The 19,261-nt window shown below is 50.8% G+C and overlaps 1 protein-coding gene across 1 annotated transcript in view; it reads right to left on the bottom strand.

Moving 5' to 3' along the window:
- Positions 1-16,564, bottom strand: part of SMO (smoothened, frizzled class receptor) — a 29,373-nt gene extending 12,809 nt beyond the window's left edge. Inside the window, 6 exon segments of the mRNA XM_063134498.1 lie at positions 369-588; positions 3,322-3,455; positions 3,458-3,496; positions 4,785-4,994; positions 6,379-6,584; positions 16,306-16,564. Of these exon segments, the coding sequence (XP_062990568.1) occupies positions 369-588; positions 3,322-3,455; positions 3,458-3,496; positions 4,785-4,994; positions 6,379-6,584; positions 16,306-16,564 (1,068 nt within the window).
- Between the last annotated feature and the right edge of the window lie 2,697 nt (positions 16,565-19,261).

Below are 19,261 nucleotides of genomic sequence, written 5' to 3'. Positions count from 1 at the left end.
GGGAATATGGGAGGGCTAGATTGGGAGCTCAGGGGGGCTGAATTTGGACCCCGGGCCTAAGGTTCCCCACCCTTGCACTAAAACACTACTCTGGGACGGCCCAATATCCCCGCCGTCTTACATCTCAAGTCATTACATGGTTAGATTGTATCAGGGCAAGCCGTTGGCCGTCTGTGGTCCTCCATTGCTCTGTATGTGGCCTGCTTGAGCCCCGGGGCACCCTGTGCTGCCCCCTTCCCCCCCACAGCCCAGCTGGTCAGTCATCACCTACGCAGCCAGCGAAAGACAGCTGTCCCCTCCAGCCATGAGAAACGGATCTGCCCCCCACGACTGAACTGCAGAGACACTTGGCCCATCCACCCCGTTACCTGGGCAACGGCCAAAATGGCCACCGTGAGGACGAAAGGAATAGACCAGGTCACCAGGTGGAAGTAGGAAGTCTTGCCCACCAGCGGCTGGTAGGTGGTACCCAGCGCCTTGAAGGATGTGTGCCAGGCGTAGGTCAGCATGACGAACCAGATGACGCCCGACATCAAAGAATAGTAGACGATGACGAAGATGATCACACAGGAGAGGGTCTCGTTCGAGCTGTAGAGGGGGGGAAGGACAGAGATCCCGTCGGTCGTTCCCCTTCTACGGACAGGGGAATGGGGCGTCGCTCCCCCCAAATACATCCCCCCCCAACACTGGCAAATCATATCCAAGCCTGACCCAGAATGCAACAGGCAGGCTCCCCTAGCAAAGGCTGGGTCAGTCTTCGAGAGGCAAAACGGTTCCCCATCAACCATAGAGTTTTAAGGGTTGGCAGCTCCAAAGAGAAGTTGCCAGCTCAGTCCCTAAACCCCCACTTCCTCCCTCTATGATCCTGGAAACAGTTCAGGTGGACATAAAGGCGGGATGGACAGGCGAGAGCCCTCTGGCCAGCTAAAGCAGGGGTGAGCAACCCACGGCCCACAGGAGCCCCCAGAGGCTGGCTGTGTTCAGAAGACACAATAGCCAATGGTGCGCAAACACGGTTGATTATCGAGGGGCTACTCCCCACGCAACATGAGTATAATCAACCGTAGCATGGATTAAGGCCAGCACTGAGTTGGCTATTAGTGAGCTGTGTGTTTGATTGACACATCCCCCGCCATCTCCCCTCCACTCCTCCCACCGATATCCCATCAGCCATTGCAAGTTCTGCCAGCAGGACTAGAGTGGCAGCTGCTGCCTTGGTCGCTCTTGCCGGGGGACTCTATAGTCGCTGAAAATAACCAACTATGTGCGGCTAAACGGTCAACGGTGCCCAACACAACGGTGCCCAACGTTGGTTATTTGCGCTGGTTATTTTGGCTGAATAACCAACTGTGGCGTGAAAAAGTCCCGACAGATGACACAATCACCAACCGTTGACTATTTAACCCACCGCTGTTTATCGCGTCGTCCGAAACCAGTCGCTGTCTATGCGCCCCCCAACCCCCACCAGTGGGCCTTCGCCAGTGGTCCAGCATCACCACCACCACCACGCAGGGCACATGAGCAAAGCCAGCGCTACGTGCCCAGTGTCCAGCCAAGTGGAGCCCCTGTTTAGCCACTCAAACAGCTGCCAGGAGCCCAATTCTGTTGTGGGGAGGGGGAGATTAAAGCCCCCTTTTCCCCTCTGCCATCAGTATGTCTGCGGTGTACGTGTGAATGGGTGTGTGCATCGCCCGAAGAATTCCGTGAGGGCCACGTGCGGCCTCCCAAACTAAAATAATTCAATCACCCACTCCCCAATCTAAAAGGCAAGAAGCTTGCCTTTTAGGGTGAGGGTTTTAATGGAATTGTTGTAATGTGGGTTTGAGGGTTTTAATGGAATTGTTTTATGTGTTATTGTAAAGCGCCTCGATGCCAGAAATAGTGAGGCGGCACTATAAAAATGCTTTAAATAAATAAATAAATAAAATCGTGGTTTTCCCACCCGACCCCGCAAAATAAAACGAAGCGGAGAATTGCTGGATGCTATATTCAAGGCCACTTGTGCAGTAGAATGTGAAATACGTACAGCCCTGGTTATCTACCGTTCTTTCTAGAGCAGCCTTCCTCAACCTGGGGCGCTCCAGATGTGTTGGACTGCATCTCCCAGAATGCCCCAGCCAGCTGGCTGGGGCATTCTGGGAGATGCAGTCCAACACATCTGGAGCGCCCCAGGTTGAGGAAGGCTGCTCTAGAGCCTAGCTCAGAAGTGGGTTTTTGTATGTCCAGCAGCACCCAAGTGCGTGAAAGGCTGCCCCACACAATTAAAAAAAGTTCCTTCTCCTGCTCAGCGGCCGTTATGCAGCTGGATAGATGAACCCTCCGGGCGCCAAGGCTCTTCGAAGGTGTCGCTTAACCCTGATCTGAAGAGACGCCACGCCAGCCCAGCGCTTCCTGAGGTGGTCCACTTGTGAGTGGGCGGCATCATTGCAGAGGGCTGGGGACGTGGCATGGTTGCATGCTACTCCGTAACAAAATCAAGTCAAATCCCTGCACGCAGAAAGCTAGTGTGTCAGGGATAAAATCATAGAATAGCAGAGTTGGAAGGGGCCTACAAGGCCATTGAGTCCAACCCCCTGCTTAATGCAGGAATCCGTCCTAAAGCATCCCTGACAGATGGTGTCCAGCTGCCCACAACCTCCCTTGGTAACTGGTTCCATTGTCGTACTGCTCTAACAGTCAGGAAGTTTTTCCTGATGTCCAGCTGGAACCTGGCTTCCTTTAACTTGAGCCCGTTATTCCATGTCCTGCACTCTGGGAGGATGGAGAAGAGATCCTGGCCCTCCTCTGTGTGACAACCTTTCAAGTATTTGAAGAGTGCTCTCATGTCTCCCCTCCACCTTCTCTTCCCCAGGCTAAACATGCCCAGTTCTTTCAGTCTCTCTTCATAGGGCTTTGTTTCCAGACCCCTGATCATCCTGGTTGCCCTCCTCTGAACACGCTCCAGCTTGTCTGCGTCCTTCTTGAATTGTGGAGCCCAGAATTGGACGCAATACTCTAGATGAGGCCTAACCAGAGCCGAATAGAGAGGAACCAGTACCTCACGTGATTTGGACGCTATACTTCTATTAATGCAGCCCAAAATAGCATTTTGGAAGAGTTCAAAATCTTCCCTAACCCTAACCCTAAGTTCTGGTCCAGCTTTATTCCCCGATAGGTTTCATGCAAAGGGTAGAAAACCAAAGGCTGTCAGACTACAGCTCCCATTAACAGGCTGTGGCTGATGGGAGCTGGGAGTCCAACGGCAACCAGAGGGCTCCTAGTGCCCCAATCCTGCCTCAAAACTGGTCTCGGTTGTGAACAGCGCCCCCTTGGGGAACGTACGTCGGCTCTCCCAGGCGCATGGTCCCGTCGGCACGGCACACGATTTCACTGCGGGCCCCGTCCATGAACTGGGCCAGCCAGCCAATACTGCCCATGAAGAAGCAGGCGTTGACGTAGAACAGGATGACGGCCGGGGGTAGCGGTTCGAGTTCTTCCAGTCGGCGACGAAAGTGGCCTGTGGGGGGTGGAGGAGCAACCGAATCAGTGCACGCTTCGGGGTGGGGGTGGAGGGAGGGAGGCGGTGTGGCTGAAGATGGATTTTACAGCCCACCTGACCGCTAAAAAGTAATAATCTAGCGCTCAAAGTGGTTAACTATCAATTCATTTCACAGTTTGGGGGTACAAAACAAGAACTGGAAAAGAACATTAAAAAGGTGTAAAAGAGGGAAATAAAACAGCAGGAAAGGAAAGGAAAGGAACCTCTCGTGCAAGCACTGAGTCATTACTGACTCTTGGAGGGACGCCAACTTCCGCTGACGTTTTCTTGGCAGGCCTTATAGCGGGGTGGTTTGCCGTTGCCTTCCCTGGCCGTTATTACCTTTCCCCCAGCTAACTGGGTACTCATTTTACCGACCTCGGGAGGATGGAAGGCTGAGTCGACCCGAGCCGGCTGCCTGAAACCAGCTTCCGCTGGGATCAAACTCAGGCCGCGGGGAGAGTTTCAGCTGCAGAAACTGCTGCTTTACGTTATATAGCCTGACGCAACTTTCCCCACCCTGGGGATGATGGGAATCATAGTCCTAGACATCTGGCTGAACGAAAGGCTCACCTAAAAAAAGCCATCTTAGAGTGCAATCCTATGTCTATTTAGGCAGAAAAAGGTCCTACAACTCCCATCGTTGTTGGACTTTCTTCTGTCTACACAGGCATAGGATTGCACCCACTCCTGCACAGATGAAGAGGCCGGACAAATTACTCACGAAAGCGAATCCTACAGCCGCACAAAAGACCCTCTCGTGTGCCCCAGCCAATCTTGCAGGATCGGGCCGGTGGACCTGAGGGGGTGCTCCACCCTGGTCTTAAACTCAGTCACCCCAGGCAGCTGCCTGGACCACTTATAGCATTGGGCCGGCCCAATTACGACTACGGGCCTGTTCAGACGACACCTTAAGTCACGGTTAGGCCGCTAAACCCTTTTGAAGCGAGTGGTTAGTGAGGGTGTTTAAACCGTGGTTATGTTGTAGCCACTGTGGTTAGGAACGGTTCATGTGACACGCGAAGCCATGATGTTTAGGTCAAAACGCTTAACCCTCATGGTTAAGTCACTGCAGCCTTCCTCAACCTGGGGCGCTCCAGATGTGTTGGACTACAACTCCCAGAATGCCCCAGCCAGCTGGCTGGGCCATTCTGGGAGATGCAGTCCAACACATCTGGAGCGCCCCAGGTTGAGGAAGGCTGGGTTAGTGTGTTGTCTGAACAGGGCCAGGGCCTTCCTCGCCACCCCCCTGCGGCATTCTGCTTACCAGGGTGAAGAAAGTGCAGAAAATCGTGACGGAGCTGAAGGCGGCGATATAGACGTGCATCTCGTGGTGCTCCTTCTCCGTGAAAAGGGGGTTGTGGCATTGAATCCCGCAGCCTTCGACGTCCTCATACCAGCTCTTGGGGTTGTCCGTCCTCACCAGCGGCGCCTCACATTGCCCCGAGCTGTTGAACTTGATGTTCTGAACTTCGTTCTGCGTGAACAGAGGAGAAACGAAGGAGCAAAACAGATCGTCAAGATTCTGCTGGAGTGATGCCGCGCTCCACCTCACCGCACACAGAGCCACAGTGCTTTACCAAACCCAGAATAAATGATAAGGCAGTTCCCCCCCACACCCACCCACCCATGGTGCCCTCCAGTTGTGTTGGACTGCAACGCCCATCATTCCCAGCATAGGAGTTGTAGTCCAACTGGAGGGCGCCAGGCCTGGGAATGATGTGATAAGGGCGAAGCTAGCCCAACACCTTTCTTGACACCCTCGCTTTCTACATGCAAGGAGTTCCCCATTTCCTCCTTATCCAGAGTAGCATTCAAACAATTGATCTCCCACCTGAGGCTGCAGTGGCTCAGTCCAGAAAAAGCTGCCCTGTGGGATTTTGGTTCTCATTTCTTGTTGGTTCTCATTCTCCACCCTGGCAGACACAGTCCGATGGACTACTGCAACTTGCGAAATGAAGAACCGCTGCACTCGTCCTTATTATTTTATATATTTTCTACATTTACAGCCCACCTTTCCTCCAATGAGACCAACATGATACTGCTCTCCATTTTACTCTCACAACAACCCTATGAGGTCGGCTAGGCCAAGAGCCAGCAACTGGCACACAGTCTCCCAAGGACAACCATCTGCCAGGGATGCTTTAGGGTGGATTCCTGCATGGAGCAGGGGGTTGGACTCGATGGCCTTGTAGGCCCCTCCCAACTCTGCTATTCTCTGATTCTATGATCGGCAAATTCAGAACCTAAATCGCACGAGGTACTGGTTCCTCTCTATTTGGCCCTGGTTAGGCCTCATCTAGAGTATTGCGTCCAGTTCTGGGCTCCACAATTCAAGAAGGACGCAGACAAGCTGGAGCGGGTTCAGAGGAGGGCAACCAGGATGATTAGGGGTCTGGAAACAAAGCCCTATGATGAGAGACTGAAAGAACTGGGCATGTTTAGCCTGGAGAAGAGAAGATGGAGGGGAGACATGATAGCACTCTTCAAATACTTGAAAGGTTGTCACACAGAGGAGGGCCAGGATCTCTTCTCGATCCTCCCAGAGTGCAGGACACGGAATAACGGGCTCAAGTGACAGGAAGCCAGATTCCAGATGGAGATCAGGAAAAACTTCCTGACTGTTAGAGCAGTGCGACAATGGAATCAGTTTCCTAGGGAGGTTGTGGGCTCTCCCACATTAGAGGCTTTCAAGAGGCAGCTGGACAACCATCTGTCAAGTATGCTTTAGGGTGGATTCCTGCATTGAGCAGGGGGTTGGACTAGATGGCCTTAGAGGCCCCTTCCAACTCATCCCTGGCCCCATGACCTCAGCTAGGTCCAGCATCTTGTGCCGACATGCGACAGTGATGCCTCCTTACCGGGCAGCCTTCGGGGAAGCGATCCGTGGTGCATTTGAGGAAGTCCGGCCAGCCCCGCTCTCGCTCCACGATCGTGCAGGGCCCCCGCGTGGCCTGGCACAGGGTTTGGCTGGGCAGCTCCACCTTGCCATCTTCGCACTTGGGCATATACACAGCACAGAGGAGGGGCTGGATCACGTCCCAGCAGCGGGGGGCATTCCGTAAACCTTGAAATAAAGATGCAAGAGTAAACGGGGGATGAAGAACTCTTCTTTTCCTGGCATCTCCTGGCTGTCAAATTTTCAACTTCTCTCCGGAGCCCATAAGAGCTAGAAACTTAAAAGTAAAGTAAGGGAAGACCGTAGCTCAGTGGTAGAGCTCATGCATCTCCAACTGCAGGAGCCTTGCCCTCTTGACCAGATACAAAAGAGGGCAGGGCTCCTGCAGCTTTAACTGTTGTTATGAAGAGGGAATTTCGCCAGGTGCTGCATGCACACAAAGGACCCCTGCTGAAATTCCCTTTTCTATGCAACTGTTAAAGATGCAGGAGCCCTGTCCTCCTTTCCATAGGGTCACCCTGCCTCAGGAAATGGTGGGTTCTCCTTTTACTGAAGGTATTTAAGTAGAGATTAGAAGAGGGTCGCCCGTCAGGGATGCTGCAGCAACACAAAGCAGGGGTTTGCACTAGACAGATGATCTCCAAGCTTCCTTCCAACTCTATGGCTGGATGAAATAGACAATATGACTGAAACAATGTTGTATTGTAATGCCTTATAGTAGCGGTCCCCAACCTTTTTGGCATCTGGGACCGGTTTCGTGGAAGACAATTTTTCCACAGACCAGGGTGGGTTTTTTTTTTTTTTGAGGGAATGGTTTTGGGAAGCCACACCTGTCCCCCCCACTCCAGCGTCCCGGCTTTGCTTCGGCTGGGTGGGTGGGTGCCCAGACGAAGCAAAGCCAGGACGCTGGGGCAGGCGGCTTCGGAACGGCGCGCCGGAAGTAGCTCTCCCAGAGCGGCTTCCAGCTGGGCACACCGTTCCAACCCCAGTGTCCTGGCTTCGCTTCGGCTGGGCAGGCGAGATGGCGCCCTGCGCCCAGGTACGCTGGAGTGGGGGTGGGGGTGAAAGCAGCTCACCTGCGCGGCTCGGTTCCTAACAGGCCATGGACCATGGCCTGGGGGTTGGGGACCCCTGCCTTATCATTTGTTTGGTGAACCACTTTGATCACAATGTATTGTGGAAAATGCAATATGCAAATAACTCGACTGTGACTTGTTAAATGGATACTGTTGTTTTTATATTTTTGATAGTTTGTATACTTTTTTAACGTTCACTGTTTTTAACTTTTGTAAACCGCCCAGAGAGCTTCGGCTATGGGGCGGGATATAAATTAAATAAATAAATAAATAAATAAATAAATAAATAAATAAATAAATAAATCTGAGAGCCTGGTGCATCTATTGTAGTCATCTGCTTTTTTCATGTACTGAGAGGGAAAAAAACCTGCAAAAAAGGGGGGCCCATTTTTGCAGAGGCTCAATTTAAAAGGACACCGCCAAATGGTCACCCAAGCTTTTGCGAACGCACACCCTCCCAAAGTCACTTGGGGTGACTTTGGCTATACAAACGAATTGTGCATCTCTGTCCAATTCCAGAGATATTACATCTTTCGGCAGGTATTCGAGCAAACCATAGGTTGAAGGCTGCAACATCTATTTTGAAGTGGGGCTATCAAAACAACTCATCTTGAAAGAAATTGGACACAGCTGCTCTATTTGTGCTCAACAGGTAATTCTGTCAAAGACATGACCCTGACCGTAGGAAGTGCCTGGGCGCGTTGGGTAGGAACCAGCGACGTCCTACCACTGCCGGCCACCACCACCAGTTCCTGGTACACACGTGGCCGGCTTTGCACGTGGGGGTCATGGACAGCTCCTACCGCTGTGGCTGCAGCCACTGCAATTCTGGGGGCAAGCCTCCAAATGACCGGAAATAAAGGTTTCCAGAAGGAGCAGTCCTTGCCTCCCAAACACTTGCGTTCTTGGTCATTTGGGCCTTACTTCCAGAAGTGTGAATCTGACGGCAGCAGGAGCAGGAGCCGCGCATGCAGCGGGAATCGGTGGTGATGAGCTACAGTGCAGGATTCTACAACTAGAGTCCAAGGAAAGGGTGCCGGGGAGAATATAGGGGTCCCTCATGTGGCGCAGAGCGGTAAAGCAGCAGTTTCTGCAGCTGAAAGTCTCCCCACGGCCTGAGTTCGATCCCAGCAGAAGCTGGTTTCAGGCAGCCGGCTCGGGTTGACTCAGCCTTCCATCCTCCCAAGGTCGGTAAAATGAGTACCCAGTTAGCTGGAGGAAAGGTAATAACGGCTGGGGAAGGCAACGGCAAACCACCCCATCATAAGGCCTGCCAAGAAAACGTCAGCGAAAGCTGGCGTCCCTCCAAGAGTCAGTAATGACTCAGTGCTTGCACGAGAGGTTCCTTTCCTTTTTTCCCTGGTCCTGGAACACTGTCTCCCAAAGAAAAGTAAGCATCTCATCCTGACGAGGCCCACTTCAAACTCCTTCTTCACACAGTGCATAGTTAAACTATGGAATTCACTGCCACAAGATGTGTTTCTCCCACTCCCATAATACTAGAACACCAGTGGGGTCATCCCATAAAGCTGATTGGTGGGAGATTCAGGACAGACAAAAGAAAGGACTTCTTCACACAATGCAGAGTTAATCTATGGAATTTGCTACCACAAGATGTAGTGATGGCCACCAATCTGGATGGCTTTAAAAGGAGGTTGGATCAATTCCTGGAGGAGAAGGCTATCCATGGCTACTAGTCAGGCTGGTCACCGGTACACCTAGGGGTGACCACATTACACCAGTTTTAAAATCTCTTCACTGGCTGCCAATTAGTTTCCAAGCAAAATATAGTGTGTTGGTTATCACCTTTAAAGCCCTACATGGTTTGGGTCCAGGTTACCTGCGGGAGCGCCTTCTCCCGTACAATCCGCCCCGCACACTCAGGTCCTCTGGGAAGAATCTACTTCAGTCTGCCAAAATTAGGCTGACAAGTATTACCCAGAGAACCTTCTCTTCTGCTGCTCCCAGACTGTGGAATGGCCTGCTGGAGGAGATTCATCAACTTAACAGTCTACTAGCATTCAAGAAAGCTATAAAGACTGATCTCTTCCGGCAGGCCTACCCAGTGGAATTTTAAGATGTTTTTAAAATGTTTTTAGGAAGTTTTTTAGGATGATTTTAACAATATATATTACGTTTTTGGGGGGTATTATGTATTTTATCGTTTATTGCTGTTCCACGCCTTGATCAAAATGGAGAGGCGGGCAAGAAATACATTTATTATTATTATAATAGTCCTGATGGCTATGTGCTATCTTCTGTACCAGAGGCAGAAAGCCTATATACACACCAGTTGCTGGGGAACATGGATGAGAGGGTGCTTGTGTCCTGCTTGTGAGTTCCTGGCCGACAGCTGGTTGGCCGTCATGTGAACAGAATCCTAGACTAGACTCTCTTCTGATGTTCTTGGCCGCTATCTAGCAACTGAGATCCTATATACGAGGTGCATGAACCCCTCTAAACGCCAAAGCTTTGGTCTCCAAACCCATCTCAAGCATTGATTGATTGATTGACTGTATTTCTACACTGTCTTTCTGCAACCAACCAGGGCAGTTTACAAAAAGTCCAGGAAATAAAAAACACAATTGAATCAAAACAAAGCAGAACATAAAAAAACAAAAACTAAAAAACTGAACTGAGAAGACATTTGTCATGTTTCTTTTACCTATATTTAGTAAGCAAAACTAACAATTTGACTGCTCATTTTGAGTTGTTTTATAGCTTTCGACACTGGGAGAGCAATTCTATGGTGATAGCTGGGGGAGGCTTCAGAAGCTTCAGATTCCTGGATCCAAGGTCAGAGAGAGGACTCCGACCTCGGACCCAGGGTCCAGGCTTCCCAACTCCTCATAGCCGGTGCAGATATAATCTCGCTAGCGACCTTGGAAAGTTACTACCCCCAGCCTCCGCCCCCTTCCCTGCCCTGATGCCTCAGCTGGACAGGTGAAAATGCAGAGCAGGGGGGAGTGCAGAGGCAAAGATCGCCTTTGTGCGCCTCCCACTCTATTTATTTATTTATTATTTATTTAGAATATTTATATACCGCTCCCCATTGAAAAATTTCAGAGTGGTGTACAAGATAAAATGAAAATAAAAACAGAATAAAACAGTTAAAACAAAATTTAAAAGAAGCAAATACAGAGACTCACGGCTGCATATTAAGGAAAGGCTTCCTGGAATAATGATGTTTTCAGGAGGCACCGAAAGGAGTACAAGGTTGGAGCCTGCCTGACCTCCAGGGGCAGGGAGTTCCACAGGAGAGGTGCCACCACGGTGAAGGCTCCTCCCCTGGTGGACTCAAATCGGAGGATGGGTCTATGTGGAACCACCAGGAGCAGGCCCTCGGATGACCTCAGTGACCGGGCAGGTTGGTAGGGGAAAAGGCGCTCTCGCAGGTATCCTGGTCCCAAGTTGTTTAGGGCTTTGTACACAAGTACAAGAACCTTAAACCTGGCCCGGTAGCGAATAGGCAGCCAGTGCAGCTCCCTCAGCAGAGGAGTTACATGCTGGAAAGGGGCAACTCCAGACAACAGCCGAGCTGCAGCATTCTGCACTAGCTCCAGCTTCCGGAGCAGCTTCAAGGGCAGCCCCACATAGAGCGCGTTGCAGTAATCCAGTCTTGAGGTTAGCAATGCCTGTACCACCGTGGCCAAGCGATCCCTGTCCAGGAGAGGCCGTAGTTGGTGAACCAACCGAAGATGGTAAAAGGCACTCCGAGCCGTGGCGGCTACTTGAGCCTCCAGCGACAGAAACGGGTCTAAGAGTACCCCCAAACTACAAACCTGTTCTTTCAGAGCAGAGCAACCCCATCCAGAACAGGCAATGAGGCTGCCTCCCGGACTCGGGAACCACTCACCCACAGGGCTTCCGTCTTGCCAGGATTCAGTCTCAGTTTATTGGCCCTCATCCAGCCCATTACTGAGTCTAGGCACTGGTCCAGGACCTGCACAGCCTCACCTGATTCAGTTGTCACAGGGAGATAGAGCTGCGTGTCACTGCACCCCTAAGGGTGCAACCCTATACATGTTTAGAGAGAAAAAAGTCTTACAATTCTCCGCATCCTTCCAGCCAGTCACGTGTTTCAGGAACCTTTTGTTCCATCGTGCGCTCGTTGACAGAATCTGATTTTTTAAAGGATGTACGAGAAGTTCACTCTACCTGCGCAAGTGCGCCTAAGTGCAAAGTGTGCATTTGCATCAATCACTTGCATTGACGTGCATTGGCACAACTGTAAATTTGCACAAATCCCCCCAAAAGTTTTTTTAAAAAACCCAGCACTTCACAAGTTTGCAGAATCCAAAACAATCTGGTCTGCTGCAGAATCCACAGGTGGGATTCAAAGATATCCAAAATCGTTTGGTTCCATTGTGGACTTCTGTGACATCCTTACTAAACACACACAGGATTGCACCCCAGTGGACCCATCAGGAAAGCAGAGAACCCAACTCTGGGTTAGGATGCTGCCCCTTTAAGCTTTCTCGTCTTTAGAGAGACAACAGAGACCAGGATAGGAGGTGCACTCTGTACAGGAATAACAGGGCTCACCCTGGCTCGTAGGAGCAAGTTGTCTACTATTTGGCCTTGGTGTGTCTGATCCTGACGTTACTTTGGGGCCTGAGAGTGACCCTTCTGAGAACACCTCTCTGTTTATTTGGTGGTTAAGGCCTGCCCTTCTTGCCATCTGTTTCCTGCAACTGTAAGATGAGCTCAGCCAATACCTGATAAGACTTAGATGTTCAGTTTTCCGGAAAAAATTGATTTGGAAAATATTCCAGTAACCGTGCCTGAACTTTTTCCTCCTCCTGCTGCTGGCCGCCCTAAATCATTTGGGGTCAGATTTGGCATGTTTCTATGACCGATTCTAGAACCCGGGGACATCCCATGAAACTGATTGGTGGGAGATCCAGGACAAATAAAAGGGAGCGCATAGTTAAATTATGGAACTCACTACCACAAGATGTAGTGATGGCCACCCATTTGGATGGCTTTAAAAGGTGGGGTGGATAAATTCCTGGAGGCGAAGGCTATTCATGGCTACTAGCCCTGATGGTTGTGTGCTATCTCCAGTATTCAAGGCAGTAAGCCTGTGTGCACCAGTTGCTGGGGAACATGGGTGGGAGGGTGCTGTTGCACCATGTCCTGCCTTGTTGGTCCCTGGCATATCTTGTGTTCTTATGTTCAATTGGGTGGGAACTTAATTTGCTGCTATTTTTGGATGGCTTTTTCATTTCATTTTATTAGTAGAGAGGCTGAATTGTGTTTTTAATTATACTTGCAAGCCACCTCAAGTGTAGGATGAGGCCAGAGGGCTATACATATTTTAAACCTATACATTTCTCATTTGGGGCTATGCTAGGGCCATCCAGGTGGGGTGGACTGGAGAGAAAAACATGAGAGACAGGAGCATTTAAAACAAGGGACAAGGCAAAAGACCCAAAGTTTCTATGCATCCATGGAGCAATGCACAATGTGTGTGTGTGTGTGTGTGTCATTTCTGGAATTCCTGCAGAATCGCAGGAACAAGGGGTCCCTACCCACCTAACAACAGGAAGCGCCTCTACGTAGGAGACTTGTCAATCTGTTCGATAGGATGAATTTTCATACAGGTCAAGTTGCCATTTTAGATCATAATAGACAACATTTGCACTTCGTCCTTCTTGGAAGCGCTTTTATGTCTGAGTTACCTGTATGACAAACACCCATTGTGTGCGGGTTCTCTAAGAACGTCTACACTTTGGGCACAGGAATATTTTGAACAGCGACACGCTTATTCTAACCATCCCCAAAGACGTAAGGGGACAACTCAGTGTCTGAATTGCCCTGGAAAACTCAGATGCACCTGCTGAATTCACTCAGCAGGGGGGTCTTTGGAAATGCACTCTGCATATGCTCAGAGCTGGTCTTTTCAATTATTATTGCTTGAAACATTCCAGGAGAAAATGCTGTCGAGGGAAATGGATTCTGGAGCTGAGCCCTGGTAGGATTCGTTATCCAACATTAGGCCTAGTCCCCAAACGGCCCTGTCTGCGGTGACACCCTCCCCCACCACTCCGCGCCTGCTGTGCGTGACACCCGCCAAGTGGTCACTAAACCTGGAGTTTCCAAAGGGGCTGTGTATTAGACTGCTGCAGAAAAGGCAAGAGAGATCCGGTGGCACCTTAAAGACGAGAAAATCGAGTGTGGCATAAGCTCTCATGGACTAGAGTCGAACTCCTGGGATGCAGCCCGCTGTTGCTGGTGACTAAGCTTTTTGGGTTGTGCAGCTCTCTGAAGCAAGGTTGTGAAAGGGAAGCGACCTTGTGCAGGATGGCCTATTGCTCCCTGCTAGAGTGGTTCTACCTGGGAGCTGCAGGTGACAACAAGCGGTGTTCTGCAACTCTGTTAAGCATGCCCTGCAGACACAGACTTCAACTTCAACTGGTACAAAACAGGGCAGCACGTTTACTAACAGGGACTGGCCGACGAGACCACATTACGCCAGTCCTTTTCCAGCTTCATTGGCTGCCAGTCCAGGTCCGGGCCCGATTCAAAGTGCTGGTATTGACGTTTAAAGACCTAAACGGCTTGGGGCCGGGCTATCTGAAGGAACGCCTCCTCCTATATGTACCTGCCTGGACCCTAAGGTCATCCTCAGAGGTTCTTTTCCATGACCCCTTGCCAAAGAAAGTGAGGCAGGTGGCTACCAGGAGGAGGGCCTTCTCTGCTGTGGCACCCCGGCTGTGGAATGAGCTCCCTAAGGAGGTTCGCTTGGCACCTACAGTATATGCTTTTAGACACCAGGTGAAGACCTTTTTATTCTCCCAGCATTTTAACAGTCTATAAATTTTAACTTGGTGTTCTAAATTTGTAATTTTGCATTGCTGCTGTTTTGATCTGGTTGAGCTTTTATATTGTATTTTATATTATGGTTTAAAATGTTGTTTTATACTTTGAATGTTTTTAATTTTTGTGAACCGCCCAGAGAGCTCTGGCTATTGGGCAGTAGAGAAATGTAATAAATAAATAAATAAATAAGCAAATACAGGGAGCAGAGCCTGGTGTTTGCCAATTCTTGTCTCTCTTTCTCCGGACCTAATTGAATCTGTCACAACATCAGGGCTTCATTCATCTGCTCAGCTGACAGTGTGACCTCTGCCGTCATCGATGGAGGGGAAAGCAAGTCCCTCTCTAGACCAGCCATTCCCAACCTCCCAGGACACACTGTCAGCTACTCTTGAACAAAGGGACTTCACTGGGAAACTACATAAGAACATCAGAAGAGCCCTGATGCTGGATCAGACCAAGGGTCCATCTAGTCCAGCACTCTATTCACACAGTGCCCAACCAGCTTCCCACGGGAAACCCACAAGCAGAACATGGTGCAACAGCACCCTCCCACCCATGTTCCCCAGCAACTGGTGCACACAGGCTTAGTGCCTGGGATACTGGAGACAGCACATAACCATTAGGGCTAGGAGCCATGGATAGCCTTCTCCTCCAGGAATTTATCCAACCCCCTTTTAAAGCCATCCATATTGGTGGCCATCACTACATCCTGTGGTAGTGAGTTCCATTATTCAATTCTGCGCTGTGTGAAGAAGTCCTTCCTTTGATCTGCCCCCAAATCATCAGCTTCATGGGATGACCTCATTGGGTTCTAGTATTTTGAGAGAGGGAGGGGAAAAAATGTTTCCCTATCACTGCCAACTTACCAAGAAGTTCACCTCTATCACCTGCGGAGTGAATCGAGATTGCGGGCTTTTATCCCACTACACAGGGAACTGTTGGTTTATCAACTCTGTTTCCTAAGAGGTGGCTGAAGCCGAATCACACACGTCTTAGCTCTACCCTGATGTTCACTGCCTGAAGTTCTTGCCTTGGGCTAATGGTCTCCGTCAACACCTATCCATGTGTTGGCTCAAGACACCTCTCTGGTTTGGGGCTGGGTTATCTGAAGGAACGCCTCCTCCCATATGTACCTGCCCGGACCTTAAGATCATCTACAGGGGTCCTTCTCCGCGAGCCCCTGCCAAAGGAAGGGAGGCAGGTGGCTATTAGGAGGAGGGCCTTCTCCGCTGTGGCACCCCAGCTGTGGAATGAGCTCCCCAGAGAGGTCCGCCTGGCGCCTACACTGTACTCTTTTCGTCGCCAGCTGAAGACCTTTTTATTCTCTCAGTATTTTAACACTTAATTTTAACTTAAATTTAAATTTTACTGTTCTAACTCTGTATTTTAATCTCATATCAATTTTGCTGTGTGGTTTTTATCCTGGTTGTGCTTTTGATACTGTATTTTGCATTTGTGTTTTTAACCTGTCGGTTGTTTTATGATGGTTTTAATTTTTGTGAATGCCCAGAGTGCTTTGGCTATTGGGCGGTAGTATTTCTTCGATTGTAAGACGCCATCGATTGTAAGACGCACCCTAATTTCAGAACCACCAACAGAAAACAAAACAAAACAAAACAAACCCTAAGGCACACCCGCGATTCTAAGACGCACCCCATTTTTAGAGATGTTTATATGGGGGGAAAGGTGCGTCTTACAATCAAAGAAATAGGGTAATAAATAAATAAATAAATAAATACCTCTAACGGTGGGCCCTGGTCCACCAACGCTCATCCGCCCTCGGAGATGCCCAATGTCAGCCCTACTTAGAGTAGACCCATTGAAACGACCGATGCTTCAGCTGGACTGACTGCGTAAGGAGACTTTGGGGTCGCGCTGGCGTTGTCTTCTGGCCCGCTCCTCCCCCCCGGTTTGTGGGCGCCCCCCGGGGCGACGACCTCCCGCCACTCCCCACCCCACCCCCCGCCGCGGATCGCCGCCCGCCTTACCGGACCAGAGCAGCAGCTTGTCGTGCGCCTCCGCCTGCGAGCTGGAGTCGCCGGCCAGCAGCGTGGAGGTGGCGCCGTAGGGCAGCGGCGAGCCCAGGCACACGCGCTGCTGCAGCGCTTCGCAGGGCGCCGCGCGCTTGCACCGCGCCTCCTCCTCGCTGCCGTTGAGCCGGGCCGCCGCCGCCGCCGCCGCCAGGGGCCCCAGCCAGAGCCACAGCCAGAGCCGGAGCCGGAGCCGGAGCCGCCCGCCCGCGGCCATCGAGCCGCCTCCGCGCGCCTAGGGCGCAACCGGCGGGCCCAGCAGCGCGGCGCCCGGTCCCGGGATCCCGCGGCCCGACGGCGCGGCCCCGTGGGGGGCCAGCATCCCCCTGCCCGGACGGCGCCCCGAGGCCTCTTCTCTCCCCGCCCCCCCTCCTCCTCCTCCCCCCCCAAAATGGGTCTGCTTTTGTCCGCGAGGGCCGCGCGGCGCCCGCCGAAACTTTCCCCAAACTTTGCTCGCTCTTCTGCCAAAGTTTCCCCGGCGAACTTCGGGCCGAGCCCTGCGCTTTCCGGCCGCCCAGCGAAGCTGCGCCTTCGTCCTCGCTGGGCTCCGGGCTCCTTCTTTGTTGTTCTTGCTCCGTTCTCAAGAATGCGGCGGCGGCGGCGGCGGGAGCCAAAAAGAAGGCCGGCGCCCGCCCGCCTCGCCTCGCCTCCTCGCCCCCCTCCTACCCCTCTCTCCTGCCTCCACGCGGAGAGCGCAGCAGCAGCGCGAGGAGAAGCGGCGCTGCAGACGGAGCTCTTCCAGGCGCCTCCTTTCAGAGGAGCAAAACACACCCGACAAAGTTGTGAGAGTTGGAGCGGGGGGGGGGGGAGAGAGTGGGGGGGAGCAGAGCCAGAGCTTGGAGAGAGGCCAGGGGAAGGTCAGGCGCTGGAGAGAGGCAGAAAACAGCAACAGGGTGAAGACCCCCATGGAAGCCCTACTCGGAGTAGACCCATTGGATTGCACGCGAGAAATTAGCCCCTTAAATCCCGTTCATTTCAATGGGTCTACTTTGGGTAAGCCTTAGGTTGGATTTTACCCACAGGGCCCCGAAATCCATTTCCCCTCTCTCTCCCCCCCCCCCAATCGATTTTTTGGGGGGTTCTGCTCGCGTTTAGACGGCGTAGAAAAGCCAAACGCCCAACATTCGGTCTCAGGCTGGCGTGACCAAGGACCGAGCACGGGCGGGGCCCTGCGGATGAGGACGGATTCTCCAGGCTCGGGGTGGGTGGGTGAGAACCAAATACTATGGTGACCATATGAAAAGGAGGACAGGGCTCCTGCATCTTTAACAACTGTAGAAAAGGGAATTTCAGCAGGTGTCATTTGTATGCACACAGCACCTGGTGAGATTCCTTGTTCATCACAACAGTGAAAGCTGCAGGAGCCCTGCCCTCTTTTGTATCTGGTTCACTCCAGTATAGCTCCTGCAGCTTTCACTGTTGGGAAGAAGAGGTTACTTCACCAGGTGCTGCATGCATACAAATGACTCCTGTTGAAATTTCCCTTTTCAATACAACTGTTAAGGATACAGGAGCCCGGTCCTCCTTTCCATACAGTCACCCTGTTATGGTTGACTGGAGCCCATCTCTGTCATCAAGGGTTGCTATATAGTCCGATTTAGGAGACTGCGTTCTCAGCAATAAAGCCGGGGTTGGTTTGTGCCCATCTCTTCTTTTTCCCTGTGCAAGTCCCAGGAGAAGATCTGTTCCGTCCCCCAAGCAGGTTGAAAAAAAATACTCTCTGCTGTTCAGGTCCCAGACTTTTGGAGGTGGTTCCCACAGGGAGGCCCAAGCAGTCCTTAGGATATGCCTAAGGTGGGAAACCCACACTTACAAAGCAGATCTGCAATGAAACCAGGGGACGTTGGTGGCACCAATGTCAGTGGGGCAGTAAATCTGCTCTGGGTTTCAGCAGGGGCGGATTAAGGCCAGCTGGACACGGAATAACGGGCTCAGGTTAAAGGAAGCCAGATTCCAACTGGACATCAGGAAAAACTTCCTGACTTTTATTGCAGTATGACAATGGAACCAGTTCGCTAGGGAGGTTGTGGGCTCTCCCACCCTAGACGCCTTCAAGAGGCAGCTGGACAACCCTCTGTCAGGGATGCTTTAGGGTGGATTCCTGCATTGAGCAAGGGGTTGGACTTGATGGCCTTGTGGGCCCCTTCCAACTCTGCTATTCTATGATTCTATGATGCCCTAAGCGCAACCCAACAATGGTTCCCCCTTGGCCCTTCCATTGCTCAGCCGGCAAGACATTAAGTTTCAATATTTATTTATTTATTTATTTATTACATTTTTATACCGCCCAATAGCTGAAGCTCTCTGGGCGGTTCACAAAAATTAAAACCACAATAAAACAACAATATGTGCTGAGACGTTAAAAACTCAGTTTTCTTCAAGGCCATCCCCCACACCGGAATACACAACTATATTAAATATAAGCTTTTAAAATTATATTTATTTAACACTAAATAGTGTGAAGGACAGGGGTGCAAATCTGTACCTTTAACTCTGCTGTTGCTATGGGGTTGTAAGCTCTGCCCCTAGGTAGGATCTGTGGTCTGTTGTTCAAACTGGCTTTGGTGGCTGCCAGCCTATTTATTTATTTATTTATTTATTACATTTCTATACCGCCCAATAGCCGGAGCTCTCTGGGCAGTTCACAAAAATTAAAAACATTCAAAGTATATAACAACAGTATAAAACCATATTATTATTATTATTATTATTATTATTATTATTATTATTATTATTATTTATTTATTTATTTATTTATATAGCACCATCACTGTACATGGTGCTGTACAGAGTAAAACAGTAAATAGCAAGACTCTGCCGCATAGGCTTACAATCTAATAAAATCATAGTAAAACAATAAGGAGGGGAAGAGAAGGCAAACAGGCACAGGGTAGGGTAAAACTAACAGTATAAA

Source organism: Elgaria multicarinata, chromosome 9, assembly GCF_023053635.1.
Source record: "Elgaria multicarinata webbii isolate HBS135686 ecotype San Diego chromosome 9, rElgMul1.1.pri, whole genome shotgun sequence".
NCBI lineage: Eukaryota > Metazoa > Chordata > Lepidosauria > Squamata > Anguidae > Elgaria > Elgaria multicarinata.
This window is presented reverse-complemented; position numbering and strand designations above follow the sequence as displayed.